Here is a 14,037-nt window from a genome sequence, read left to right on the forward strand (position 1 = left end):
CCGCGTTGTACAAACGCACTTTTTTTCACCTCACAGGGAGACTGAGCACCCACCCAGTCACACAGAGCACCTTTTTGGACTTAATAGCACAAGGGAAGATACACAGGAAAAACATGAAATTATTTTGTAGAATGTTAGACAGGCAAGCGCCTGTGTTCACTATCCTTTTCAATCCGTGACTGGCGGAATGAGTCCTTGGAAGGATCCCCTCGCGGAAGAACTGTTCCCCTCGCGGAGGGATCCCCTCGCAGAGGCTCACGGGACAACGCCATCCCGCCGCCAGCTACCATTTCTCGGTGGACGGCGAAGGGGCAGGAGCTGTTGGCGCCATGTCCGACTCTGAGGGCAGCTCTGCAGTGGCCGAGAATGGCAAGCCCAATGAGAAGACCTTACAGGTGTTGCAGGACATGGCCAATCGTCTGCGCATCCATTCAATCAGGGCCATGTGCACCTCGAGCTCTGGGTGAGTCCCCTCATCGCAAGCCGTCTGAGCGGCAGGCAGCCGGGAGAGGGGGTGGCGAGGAGGCCGGTTTTGGAAGGGAGCTGTTAGGGCTTCTGGAGCCTGGGCATAAACACCAGGCAGTACAGTTTATGCCAGTCTGGGAGAATGGCACAGCCGGGGCCAGGCCTTTGCCTTCCCCCTACCGACACTGCCCTTTCCCTTGTGTTAGAATTCTGCCACCATCTGGGGCGTCACAGCTTGTGACAGCACCATTTTGAACCTTTTCGGCGGACAGTGTTCCTGGAGCGGGAGGGATCTAGCGCTGCTACTAAGAGGACCGCAGCTGAGGGAAAAAGCCAAGATGGTGGCCGAGTGAGAGTCGGGGCGGAAATGGGCGGTTGCGTTTGGTATCGCGAGAATTTGTTGTGTCCGTTGTGAGGGGAACTCTCGAGTCCCCCCGCCTCGCTTCCAGGCCGAGTCTGAGAAGGCTCGTGCTAAGCCCGAGGCTCCTGAGCTGCTTGTTCGGCTCTCCCGCCTTTCAAGGCTGCTAACCCTAACCTCGACTCCGCCATGTTGCTGATCGGCTGACAGTCTTTCATTTTACTTTCTGTGGTCACCTGCACTCGGCTTTGCCGAGTTGTGACCTTCCGGTTTTTGTAAACAACCACCTTTTGATTGAATTGAGTTTCTGTTTCAGTTCTCTATAATCCTCTTTACGGTAGCTTCAGGTTTACTTATTTCCCCAGCTCTTTACCTTGGCTTAATTGAGGATTTCAGGGCTTTTTTTTTGTCTTTTAAGAGATTTCTTTTACTGGAATGGCAGATAAAACAAACACAAGTAGAGACAGAGAAAAAGAGCTTCCATCTACTACTTCAGTCCCCAAGAAGCCACAATGGCCAGAGCTGAGGAACCAGGAGCTTCTTCTGGGTCTCCCACGCAGGTGCAGGGTCCCAAGGCTTAGTCCCCGACTGCTTTCCCAGGCCACAAGCAGGGAGCTGGATGGGAAGTGGAGCTGCCGGGATTAGAACCGGCACCCATATGGGATCCCAGCACACGAGGATTTTAACACTAATTCATTGTGCCTGGCCCTTGAGATTTTTTTTTGAAAATGAGTTTACCACTATAAACTTCCTTTTGCCACTGCTTTTGTCTCTTTAAGTTTTGGTATTATACTTTCAATGTTTTTTTGTTTTGTGTGTTTGCTAATTTGTGTATTCCCTCATTCCTATATATTCCTTGCTTTTTCCAGTTGTTTCTCCCAGTTTTCTCGGATTTCAGGGGACTTTTAAAAGTTCAAAGAGGTGGACCAGCACATTGGTGCAACTGGCTGATCCTCTGCCCATGGTGCCGGCATACCCCATGGGCACCAATTTGTGTCCTGGCAGCCCCACTTCCCATGCAGCTCCCTGCTTGTGGCCTGGGAAAGCAGAGAAGGACGGCCCAAAGCCTTGGGACCCTGCACCGGCGTGGGAGACCCGGAAGAGGCTCCTGGCTCCTGCCTTCAGCTCCAGCTCAGTTGAGTTCTGCTCATTGTGGCCATTTGGGAACGAACCAACAGATACAAGTTCCATCTTTGTCTCCTTCTCTCTGTGTAATTCTCAATTTCAAGTAAAAATCTCTTTTAAAAAAATTTAAGGTCATTTTTAGAAAAGGCTTCTGGGTTATGAGTTTTTAAAAAATAAGCTTAGCCTTTTAAAATTGTTTATACATCTTTCTGCTCTCCTCTATAAAAATGAATCTTAAAAAGGGGGCATGGGGGCCCGGCGGCGTGGCCTAGCGGCTAAAGTCCTCTCCTTGAACGCGCCGGGATCCCATATGGGCGCCGGTTCTAATCCCGGCTGCTCCACTTCCCATCCAGCTCCCTGCTTGTGGCCTGGGAAAGCAGTGGAAGACAGCCCGAAGCCTTGGGACCCTGCACCCCGGTGGGAGACCCACAGGAAGCTCTTAGCTCTTGGCTATAAATCAGTTCAACTCTAGCCATGTTGGCTGTTTGCGGAGTGAACCAGCAGATGGAAGATCTTTCTGTCTCTCCTTCACTCTGTAAATCTGCTTTTACAACAAAAATAAATAAATCTGGGCCCGGCATGGTAGCGTAGTGGTTAAAGTCCTCATTTTGAATGCATCAGGATCCCATATGGGCGCTGGTTCTAATCCCGGCAGCTCCACTTCCCATCCAGCTCCCTGCTTGTGGCCTGGGAAAGCAGTCGAGGACAGCCTAATGTATTAGGACACTGCACCCATGTGGGAGACCTGGAAGAGGTTCCTGGCTCCTGGCTTCAGATCGGCGCGCACCGGCCGTTGCAGTCACTTGGGGAGTGAAACATCGGATGGAAGATCTTCCTCTCTGTCTCTCCTCCTCTGTGTATATCTGACTGTAATAAAATAAATAAATCTTAAAAAAAAAAAAAGTGGGGGGCAGTGCAGTGGCTCAGTGCGCAGTGCTTACCTTGCGTGCCGGGATCCGTATGAGCACCAGTTCATGTCCCACTTGAGCCACACCCCATCCAGCTCCTTACGGTGGCCTGGGAGAGCAGTCAGGGATGGCAGAACCCTGCACTCACGTGGGAAACACGGAAGAAACTCCTGGCTCCTGTCTCCTAACTTCAGATCAGATCCAGCTGTTAAGGCCATTTGGGGAGTGAACCAGCAGGTAGAAGATCTTTCTGTCTCCCCTTCTCTCTGTGAATCTGACTTTTCAATACAAAAAAAATAATTTTTTTAATTCGTTTTAGGTGATAGCATGGGGTCTTCATGGCGTTTCTGATTAGTGGCTCCTGAAATTGTGTCAGTATGTAGAATTAGCATGAATGACTTGAAAAAAGAGTCCTCAAGGCCTGGGGTGTCCTTACTTCAAGTATATGGCACTCTTTTGATGAAACGGGGCTGGTCTAGTAGCATCTGGCTGTGGGTGAGGAGAAGTTGTGGTTATTGAACTTTAAATGCTTTCAAGGCAGTGAACTTTGGAGACTGTGACCTCTGGCAAGAAGCCGGCGGGGAGAAGTGACCTGTGTCGTGTCTGCCTTGCAGCCACCCCACTGCGTGCAGCAGCGCTGCTGAGATCATGTCTGTGCTTTTCTTCTACACCATGAGGTACAAGCAGGTGGACCCAGAGCATCCGGCCAACGATCGCTTCATCCTCTCCAAGGTACGCTGGCAGAGTCTGCACTCATGCTTCTGAAACCCATGTTTAAAAGCCACCAGACTGGGGCAGGTGTTTGGCATTGCAGTTGAGATGTCTGTGGGGAAGCCCTTAGCCCGTGCCATGTTCCAGCTCAGTCAGGCGTCCTTGCCTAGATTCTGGCTCCTGGCTTTGGATCAGAATCCGAACCTGGCTGCTGTAGGGATTTGGAGATTTTCTTTCTTGTTCTCTGCCTCTCAAAAAAAGAGCCACCAGATGGCGGCATGCTTGCCATTTTAATTCTTTGCACCATAAAGACTTAGAAGGTGTTCTGATGAGGACTGCCTGGAACCATCTGATATGCCTGGCAGGAAGAAATTAAAAACTTCTTCACTGGATTGTGTCAGCTGATTTTCTATCCTTTGGTGGTACCCTGCCTCGCCACAATTAGCACTAAAGCTTCCAATTGGCAGGATCGTGCTACTGCCTTTGTCTGTACCAGTTGAGCAGAGGCAGCCAACATTAGTGGAAAGGACTGACTTGAGACTAAGGGGAATCAAGTGACTTGGGGAGACATCCCACACTGCCAGCTGGCTTTCTGCCATTTCTCTACATCCCTCATCTGGTGCCGATCGGGCACGATGTCATTCAAGTAGATATAGCACCGTGTACCCCACGATACAGGAGCCCAGGAAAGAAAAGGAGCGGTAAAAACAAGGACAAGCTGCGGGACACAGTAGCTTCGGTCTGGCTGAAGCAAAACCATTTAATACCTGCCTCGCAGAGGACCTGTCCAACTGGAAAGGTTGTTAAAGAGAAAGTCAGGCTGTTGACGTGGCTAAGATACCTGCAGGTCATAATTCTGACCCTTGTCTCGGTGTCTGGGTACAGTCTCAAATACTTTGGAAAAAATAAGATAATTCAAATACTAGCACATGAAAAACTGAATAAAATTTGTGTACGTAAAGAGAAACAAAATGTGGTCCACTGGTAACAGTTGACAAGCTGAGATGAAGGGTATAATGGGAATTCATTGTACTAGTTTTATAATTTGTTTATAAACTTGAATTTTTGTTACAACAAAAAAATGGTAGAATTGGGCTATACAAGAATAATAGGGGTGTTCAGATTTCTGATTTAAAAAGAATGTGTGGATTGTCACATAACTGATGCTTTCTGGTTATCAGCTTAAGAGGGCTAATAAAGAGCCTTCCTGATACACAGTCGCACCCTAAACATTGTTCAGATGTCATCAGCTTGTGGCAACAGATAAAATCTGAAGAGAGCAAACATGCCGGTAGTGTAGTGCACCGTGCCATTGACTAGGAACACAGAGAAGGGACACTGTGACCAGAGCAGTCAGGGCCTTCACCATTGTCCCATGTGGAGTGCTGTGCTGGGAGGCCTTTGCCCAGGTTTAAAGTTGTCACTGACCATTGACTGCCTTCTTGAGCCTCTTAGTAGAGTTGCCATGGTGCTGTGAAAGCTGCTGGGGAAGAAAGGTTTGGGATATCTGGTCCCTCCCCCTACCTCTGAGGCTTTGATTTGCTTTTGTCAATTCTTTTGTTTTCTTCAGCTGAGCAGGCCTGTGAGCTAGCTAAAAGGGCTTTGTATGAACTTGTTCCTGAAGCACACTTTGCTGTAACCTGTTGTTTGCATCCTTAGTCTAGTACTCCACTCCTCTGGGTTGTGTCTCCCACCACCATTGCATACGAGTTCTTGGGAACTAGAGGGGAAACCCACATGGGGCACTTGTGCTGCACCAGGCATCATGCTGACATCCCCCCAGTCTTTTAAGGCGATCCTGTGGGAGGTTGATCTATCCAACATTCCCATTCAGTGAGACTTGGAAGAGGTGGTCTTGCCCCAACGCTTCACAGCCAGGGAGAAGCAGAATTTGAGTGCTGAGCCCAGTCTTGGCCCATGGCATGTAAGCCCTTGGCTCTAAAAGCCTGCAGGCAGGGAGCAGGTTTTTAAAAGAGCTTATTACAAGAGTGAGGCAGCCACCATCGGGAGGGAGACAGCTAGAGACATGGTCAGAGACTGTGTGGCAGTCAGCTACACTAGAGATGCCAGCAAGTCTGTGGGGGCTACTGAGCACAGCGAGAATTCCAGGGCAGGTCAGAAGAGCCCAAGGGAGAGTAGAGGGTAGGAAGCAAGATAAGAGAGCCATCTGAGCCTTTAGATTGACAGCGATTTATAACTGTTGAACTATCAAAACCACTTGAGCAAGACCCTCGGAGCATGCCCCACATCAGGGACCTGAGGTGGGTGGGAGACCAGGTGGGGCTTCTCCCTCAATATCCCCCTTTACCTCAGATACATGAAGGACACAATATGGAAATAATAGTCTTACCCACTTTCCTATAGCCCCTGAACCTTTTTACCCTAGTTAACTATGTAAAGATTGTCAAAAGTATAATAATAAAAGAAGAAGCATTATTTGTGTATATCTGACAATGGCGGACACGCCAGCCTGTGCTGGAAGCAAACAGATGTTTTAATAGAGGTGGGGGTGGGGGCAGATAGGAAGGAAATATGCAAAGAGTGTGTTGGATGGGCGTCAAGCATATTGGAACTGAGTAATGTGGGGAGAGGAAGGGGGTACTAGTCCAGAGAGAGTGAATGAGCCAGAAAGACCATGATGCCTGTGTTTCCGCAGAGGTTTGTAAGAGGTGAGTGTCTATGCCCACAGTCAGGCAGAAGGAACTGCAGGAATGTGTCCCTTGTTTTCAAGGGGTAGCATGGAAGCCAGGGAAACCCAAAAGTGCTGGGAGGTGGGTAGGAGATACGCTTGGGGGAAGCAAGAAGTGGGAAGAATTCAGACAGTTCTGATGTGCTGAGCTGCCTACAGTTTGAACAGCCTCCCCTGGTGTCTGCATTGAAAAGGGCTATGGGGAGAGGCAGGGACGCCAGGAAGGAGGCTGCTACAATGACACCGGCAAAGCGGGCTTGTGGCCAGGCCAAGAAGGTGGCAGCAGAAGCTGTTGGATCAATGTACTGTCTTCGAAGCCTAGGAGTGGGCTTGTGGGACAGCGCTTTGGTATGATATGCTTCCCTCTGTGTGACAGTGGTAACCTTGTGCAGACAAGCAGGATGGTAGTGAAGGGAGGAGGTAAGTGGTAGTGGACAATGATTCCTTCTGGTGGCACTGCTTCTAGGTGCCCACTTCTCAGATCTCAGTTGGCCTGAGTTTGACAACCAGAGAACTCAAGAGTCTTCATTGTCAGTGGCTTCTACTCAAGAACCCACATTCGGCAGAAGGTTGACCGTGCAGGTTGTTACAGCGCTATGATAAAAGCCCTGGTGAAATGGCAAAGATCAAGCTTGACACGTTCTGCCTTGCACATGGACTGCCTCCTCTGGAGTCCCAAAGTTCCACTTGCCTTGGCCACATTGTGGATCTCGTGTGCTTTTCTAGGTCATCTCGGTCACCCCGGGCTTGCTGTGTAGTCCGCTTGTAACATGGGTCTCAGGCTTGGGATGCACATGGGAGTGGTGGATGGCAGTTCATGGAGCAGGGTGGCAGGGGTATTCCCTGGACTGCAGGAGCAGTGTGTGTGCCCTGCCAAACGTAGATCTGAGGCTTGTGTCCTGCAGCTGTTCCCAGGCTCATGAGGCCCTTTCTCTCTTCTCAGAGACTGTCATTTGTTGATGTGGCCACAGGCTGGTTTGGCCAAGGACTGGGGGCCGCCTGCGGGATGGCATATAATGGCAAGTACTTTGACAAGGCAAGGTAAGGCACCTACCCAGAGACCTCTAAACTGCCCTACCTGCACCACAGTGGCTGTGTAGGTTATCAGTCTGATGAGACAGTTGTGTTTGGAGACACTGGGGTTACCAAGTGTTCCAGCAGTGATGACAACGCGTTTGTGCAGACTGTTGGGCTCTGGGTACCGCTGAAGCATGCAAACCGCGTGATCGGAAACCGGTCCGTCTCAAGAGCAGTGCCTTCCCAGTTCCTGTCTCACGGGAATGCTGCTTGGGAATGGATTCAAGTGAGCTGCTTTCTGTCCATTGCCCTCTTGCCTGTACACAAGCAGAGAGGGCAGAAGGACCTGAAACTGGCTGGCAGCTAGCATAGCAAGGGCCCTAAGCCTGACTCCTGAGGGCGGACTGCTTGACACGGCATTGCCACAGCAGCTGTGTGTGGACCCTGTGATGAGGCTGTGGCTCCAGGCCCCGGGTGGCCAGGAGCAGCGCCTTCTCTGCTCATCTGTCTCTCCCCAAAGGCGTTGGCTTCGGTGGCTCATGTGAGCACCGCGCAGCAGGCTCCTGACCTGTTGTTGGCTTACCCCAGCTACCGTGTGTTCTGCCTCCTGGGAGATGGTGAACCTTCTGAAGGCTCTGTCTGGGAAGCAATGGCCTTCGCTTCCCACTACAGTCTGGACAACCTCGTGGCCATCTTTGATGTGAACCATCTGGGACATGGTGGCATCTTGCCTATGGAGCACTGCATGGAGATCTACCAGAAACGTTGTGAGGCCTTCGGGTAATCGCATCCATTATTACTTTACCTGCTTTCTCTGCCATCCCTGTTGGTGTCATGGAACCTAAATGCCCTTCCATTGACAGGTGGAATACCTACGTGGTGGATGGCCGGGATGTGGAGGCACTGTGCCAGGTATTCTGGAAGGCAGCTCAAGTAAAAGGCAAGCCCACTGCTGTGGTTGCCAAGACATTCAGGGGCCGAGGCATGCCAAGTAAGTATTTCTTTCCTGTTGCTTATTTAAAACATCTGTCCCTGTCCCTGCAGCCAAGGAGGCAGAAGAGGGTGTAGACAGGCAGACAGGCCGCTAAGTTAAAAGTGAGCAGTGACAACGCTTATAGTGGATGCTAGAAAGATTCTTTCTCCCTCTTGCTCTCACTAAACTTTGTATCTGGTTAGGGGTGGGGGAGCCAAGACCCCTACCAAATAAGCAATGAGAGAGGGATTAAGCTTACCAAATGGAGGGGCTTTCGGAGAGTAGTCTGCACAGTGAGGAAGTGCTGTGTGCAGCAGCAGGTGTAGGGTTAGAAGTATGTTCACACATATGTGTCCAAGTAGGACAGAGAATGCAGGAAATAATGAAGTGTCACCTGTGAGAAAGGCAGCTGTGGATCTGGGGTTGGAGGAAGAGGCAGTTTTGGAAGAGTAACTCCTTGCACATCCACTCAAAGTGTTCATCTCACATGTAAATGGTTGTACTTTAAAATATAGACATTTTAGGAGCAGACATTTGGCATAGCAGGTTAGCTGCTGCTTTGGGGGCACCTTCAACTCAAGATTGGTTATTTGATTGGTTTCAAATCCCAGCCAATCACAGCTCCTGCCGTTGGCCTGGTCCAACCTTAGCTAGTGCAAGCATTTGGGCAATGAGTCAGCATGTGGCAGATGGATCTCTCTTTTCGTCTCCTCCTGCCTTTCAAATAAATAATCATTTGGAAGGGAGGCTATATAAACATTTTAGAATGAAATTGTTCTGTATCTCTTCCCAAAACACAGCCTCACACTGGTATATCCCTGGTATGCTAGCAGACTCCTTTCTCTGTTACGTGACCCCCGTGCTTATCTGTGTAAAGATTCTCTCTCCTACCAATGACTGTTGGCAAGCACACACCATGTCACTGAATTGTAATGGCTTCCCACTGCTAGCACACTTCTTCCACAGTATTGTCCACTAGGGTTCCCTCACACAGACCCTCTGAGGACTTTGCAAAGTGCTTTGCATAAACTCCACTCCTCGCCTGCCCACAAGTACCACCTTCCATGGGCTGCCCTGCATCTCTCCAGTTTTGACTCTCCCACTTTTTAACTCATTCACTGGTATGCCAGGCCAGTGGCCCCGTCAAAAGCTGGAGGACTTTAATGTGTAGTATTCTGTATGCAGTGCCATTCTGGTCCCCTTAGCCTTAATGTCAGGATGTGTTTAGACGACATACAAGACTCGGAATCTTTACGGGAGAAATGGCTGTTGTTGGCTCTGTCGCAGATGTCGAGGATGCAGAAAGTTGGTATGGAAAGCCAGTGCCAAAAGAGAGAGCAGACGCAATAATCAAGTTAATTGAGAGCCAGATACAGACCAACACGAATCTGGAGCCGAAAGCCCCCATTGAGGACATCCCTCAAGTCAGTATCTCGGATGTCAGAATGAGCTCTCCACCTGCTTACAAAGTTGGCGACCAGGTAAGCAATCAGGTGGAGAATGGAATAGCCGTTGCTTGCATTTTCTTCTTAAATGTATGGGAGTCCTTAATTCTGAGTTTTCTGTGAAGGAACCGATTGTTAGACTCCGGGAGAGTTAATGGTTACAAGCAGCGGAAGGCGGGTTCACCCTTCTCGTTAGCACTGCCCTTTTTGCTCTGCTTTCACACTTAGGTCTGACTTCCCTGACTATTCCATTGCTGTTTATCAGTGCCTCAGGCTGTGTGGCTTTTTCTGCCTGATTGTGCTCTGTGGCCTGATAACTGCTGGGTATGAAACCGCCACAATTCCGAGTGTGCACAAACGGGGCATGACCTGAGTGGACTGGTCTTTTGAGCCCTTTCTTTTTTAAAACATATTTTTATTGCATTTCATTTTTTAAAAAAAATTAATTACATTGCATTATGTGATACATTTTTTATGCACTGGGATTCCCCCGCCCCTCCCCACACCCTCCCCCCACGGCGGATTGCTCCGCCTTGTTGCATTTCCATAGTTCAAATTCAGTTGAGATTCTTTCATTGGAGGTGTTTGCCAAGCATAAAGCCCAGCATCTTATTGTCCTGGTAAGTTCAATGGTTTCTTGGTGAGACCATCTCTGGTCTGAAGGTGGAGCTGGCAGAGTGTCATCCCGATCAATTAAAAGCGCCAACATAATATTTCCAACCATTTACAACATTATGGCATTAATTGACATGGTATTGATTAACCAATATGTTAATAGGAAAATGCAGGTTCTCAACCACAACCTGTGACTTCTTCATAGACATTTCAATTTTGGTTTATATTCAGCCGTGTTCTATACACCTTAAAATGGCTTAGATTGCTATTCAGCTGTCTCATGCCTATTTTAATTTTAGTATTTAGCAGTTTATAGCATTGAAGCATGGTTTCTCTGAACCTGGCTGTTTTTGGGTAGTCTAACTCTATAACAAGACATGTGTCAACAGTTTAGGTGGACAGTTATAGGAGGGGTGTGCAGAGAAATCTTCCATACCCCAGTGAGGCGTAACTAATCTTTGTGTCCCACCCAGTGAGTTATAAGTGCATCCCCACTGACCATTTCCTGTCTGGTTCTAAGCTTTCCTTGTTGTTCTCTGTCTATCTATTCTAGTTTTGTTTGTTTGTTTGTTTGTTTTGAGGGGTTTCTGGAGCCCTCCTGATGGTCATTATGGGAGAGGGTGGGGACCCAAAGTTGGAAGCAGGCAAGGACCAGAGAAAGCTCCTCTCCCTAGTCCTGAAGGAAGTTTACTGTTCTTCTGTTTCTGCGGACTGCTCAGGGTTCCTGGTTGTTGTTCTGATTACCTTGGATCCTGCAAGGCAGGACTTGGGCTTCTTCCATCCCGTGTGGTAGATCCAAATGGGGGTGGGTGACCTCAGAGTTCTTGGTCTCTGAAGGCACTCCATTTCCCCGTGGTCTCCTTGGCAGTAGGGATGTAGTCCTTGGTGTTGAGCCCTCTCTTGGTGTTTAAACCAGCAAGCAGGGCAGTTTATCAAAAGATAATTCTTTAAAAAGAGTAATAAGTTTGCAGTTGTGCTGCAGAGGGGTAGGCCACTGCTTATGACACCAGTATCCCGTATCATAGCGCCAGTCGGAGTTCCAGCTACTACAGTTCTGATCCAGTGTTTCTGTTAATGAGCTGAGGGCAGGCAGTGGCCTAGTGGCCTATCAGGCTAAATATCTGCCAGTGGTGCCAGCATTCCATATGTTCACTGGTTTATGTGCCACTTGTTCCAGTTTTTAAAAAAGATTTATTTGCTTTTATTGGAAAGGCAGATCAGAATTACAGAGAGGTAGAAAGACAGATCTTCCTTCCACTGCTACACTCGCCAAATGGCCACAACAGCTGGAGCTGCGCCAATCCGGAGCCAGGAGCCAGGAGCTGCTTCCGGGTCTCCCACATGGGTTCTTGGTCCCAAGGACTTGGGCCGTCCTCTAATGCTTTCCCAGGCCACAAGCAGGGAGCTGGATGGGAAGCGGAGCAGCCAGACACAAACCCATGTAAGATTCCAGTGCTTACAAGGTGAGGATTTAACCCCTGAGCCCCATCACACTAGGCCCTGCTCCACTTCCCATCCAGCTTCATGCTTATGGCCTGGGAAAGCAGTCGAGGATGGCTCAACTCTTTGGGACGCTGTGCCTATGTGGGAGACTGGGGAGAAGCTCCTGGCTCCTGGCTTCAGATCGGCCCAGCTTCAGCTGTTGAAGCTATTTAGGGAATAAACCAGTGAGTGGAAGATCTCTCTTGCTCCCTCTCTCCCTCACCCAGTCCTCTTCCGTTCCTTGTTTTCCCGCTTTGCCCCCTCCCTCTGTCTCACACTGCTTTGCATGTATATGTATATTATAAAGAATTACATGTGAAACCCTGAATGAAAGCCTTTTAGGTTTTTTTTAGACATTTATTTATTTTATTGGAAAGCCTTTTAGTTTTTGAGTCATTTGTATGTTCTTCCTTCACTACAGAGAATAAGACAGTGAAACTAGGAGGACAGAAACATTTTCTTGACTTTTTCCTAATTTATTGGAGAAATTCTGAGTGTGTATTTTTAAAATATTTGTTGATTTGAAAGGCATAGTTAGGGCTTGGCAGCGTGGCCTAGTGGCTAAGGTCCTTGCCTTGATCCCACATGGCTGCTGGTTCTAATCCCGGCAGTTCCACTTCCTCTCTATCTCTGCTCCTCTCAGTATATCTGACTTTGTAATAAAAAAAAAAAAAAAAGAAAGGCATAGTTAGAGAGAGAGTCTCATCTCTTTCTTTTTTTTTTTTTAAGATTTATTTATTTTATTACAGCCAGATATACAGAGAGGAGGAGAGACAGAGAGGAAGATCTTCCGTCCGATGATTCACTCCCCAAGTGAGCGCAACGGCCGGTGCGCGCCGATCCGATGCCGGGAATCAGGAACCTCTTCCGGGTCTCCCACGCGGGTGCAGGGTCCCAAATCTTTGGGCCGTCCTTGACTGCTTTCCCAGGCCACAAGCAGGGAGCTGGATGGGAAGTGGAGCTGCCGGGATTAGAACCGGCGCCCATATGGGATCCCGGGGCTTTCAAGGCGAGGACTTTAGCCGCTAGGCCATGGCGCCGGGCCCGAGTCTCATCTCTTTCATCCACTTGTTCCCAATGGCCACACAGCCTGCAACGAGGAGCTTGCAATACCATCCTGGTCTCTTACATGGCTGTCAGAGTCCAAGCCCTGAAGCATCCTTCTTGCTTTCCTAGGCATACAAGTAGGAAGTTGAATGGCAAGCAGAGCAGCCGGTATTCAGACCAGCACACATGGGGTGCTGACACTGCAGGTGGTGGTTGAACATACTGGACCACAGTGCCAGACCCAGCGTTAACTATGTTAACATTTTATCCATTCGTACCCTTAGAATTAGCAGTAGAATTTACAGGCAGTCATCCTGCGGAAACAGATACAGGGAGAGTGTTGCAGTGCAACAGGTGAAGCTTCTGCTTGGATTGCCCACATCCCACAGTAGTGTGCCAGTTTGAGTCTCAGTTACTTCTGCCTTCAGATCGGCTTCCTCCTAACACCTCCTGGAGCAGTAGATGATGGATCAAGTGCCAGCCATGTGGGAGACCTTCATGAAGTTTGGGCTCCTGGATTGGGCCTGGCTCGCCCTTGGCTGTTTCAGATATTGGAGGAACACTTAGTGGATGGAAGACATCTCTCTATGTTGCTTTTCAAGTAGATGAAAAATGAAAGTTTTTATTTATTTATTTATTGAGATTCATTTGTTTTTATTGGAAAGGCACATAGCAGAGAGGAGGAGGGACAGAGAGGAAGATCTTCTGTCCAGTGGTTCATTCCCCAATCGGCTGCAACAACTGGAGCTGAGCTGATACGAAGCCAGAAATTTCTTCCAAATCTCCCACATTTGGGCCATCCTTGACTGCTTTCCCAGGCCACAAGCAGGGAGCTGGATAGGAAGCGGGCTGCCAGGATTAGAACCGACACCCATATGGGATCCTGGCGCATGCAAGGTGAGGACTTAGCCACTAGGCTATTGTGCCGGGCCCCGAAAATGAATATTTAAAAAAAGAGAAATGCATATAGAAGCGATCAGGATGAATATTGGTTGCAATATTAGTTGTGATGCCAAATTTAGAAGCAGCTCAGGCTGAAATCTTTCACAAATTAGGACTGGATATTTTTGAAGTTACAGTGCAGGATAGCGTACAATTTCGTTTTTGTGTAGCCAGTCTGATAACAGTTATCATTCGTTAGCATAAGACACAGCAAAGTATATTTGGGGAGAGGATTCCTGAGAGTGGTGTTTATCTTTCAG

General features: G+C 48.8%; 1 protein-coding gene across 1 annotated transcript in view; it reads left to right on the plus strand.

Annotated features, from left to right (window-relative positions):
* Positions 1–262: 262 nt before the first annotated feature.
* TKTL1 (transketolase like 1) overlaps positions 263–14,037 on the plus strand; it is a 32,834-nt gene continuing 19,059 nt past the window's right edge. Inside the window, exons 1-6 of the mRNA XM_004598901.4 lie at positions 263–463; positions 3,471–3,588; positions 7,200–7,297; positions 7,862–8,053; positions 8,137–8,264; positions 9,534–9,727. Of these exons, the coding sequence (XP_004598958.2) occupies positions 330–463; positions 3,471–3,588; positions 7,200–7,297; positions 7,862–8,053; positions 8,137–8,264; positions 9,534–9,727 (864 nt within the window). The 5' untranslated portion in view covers positions 263–329. The remainder of the gene's footprint in view (positions 464–3,470; positions 3,589–7,199; positions 7,298–7,861; positions 8,054–8,136; positions 8,265–9,533; positions 9,728–14,037) is intronic.

The sequence above is a fragment of the Ochotona princeps genome, chromosome X, assembly GCF_030435755.1.
Source record: "Ochotona princeps isolate mOchPri1 chromosome X, mOchPri1.hap1, whole genome shotgun sequence".
Lineage (NCBI taxonomy): Eukaryota > Metazoa > Chordata > Mammalia > Lagomorpha > Ochotonidae > Ochotona > Ochotona princeps.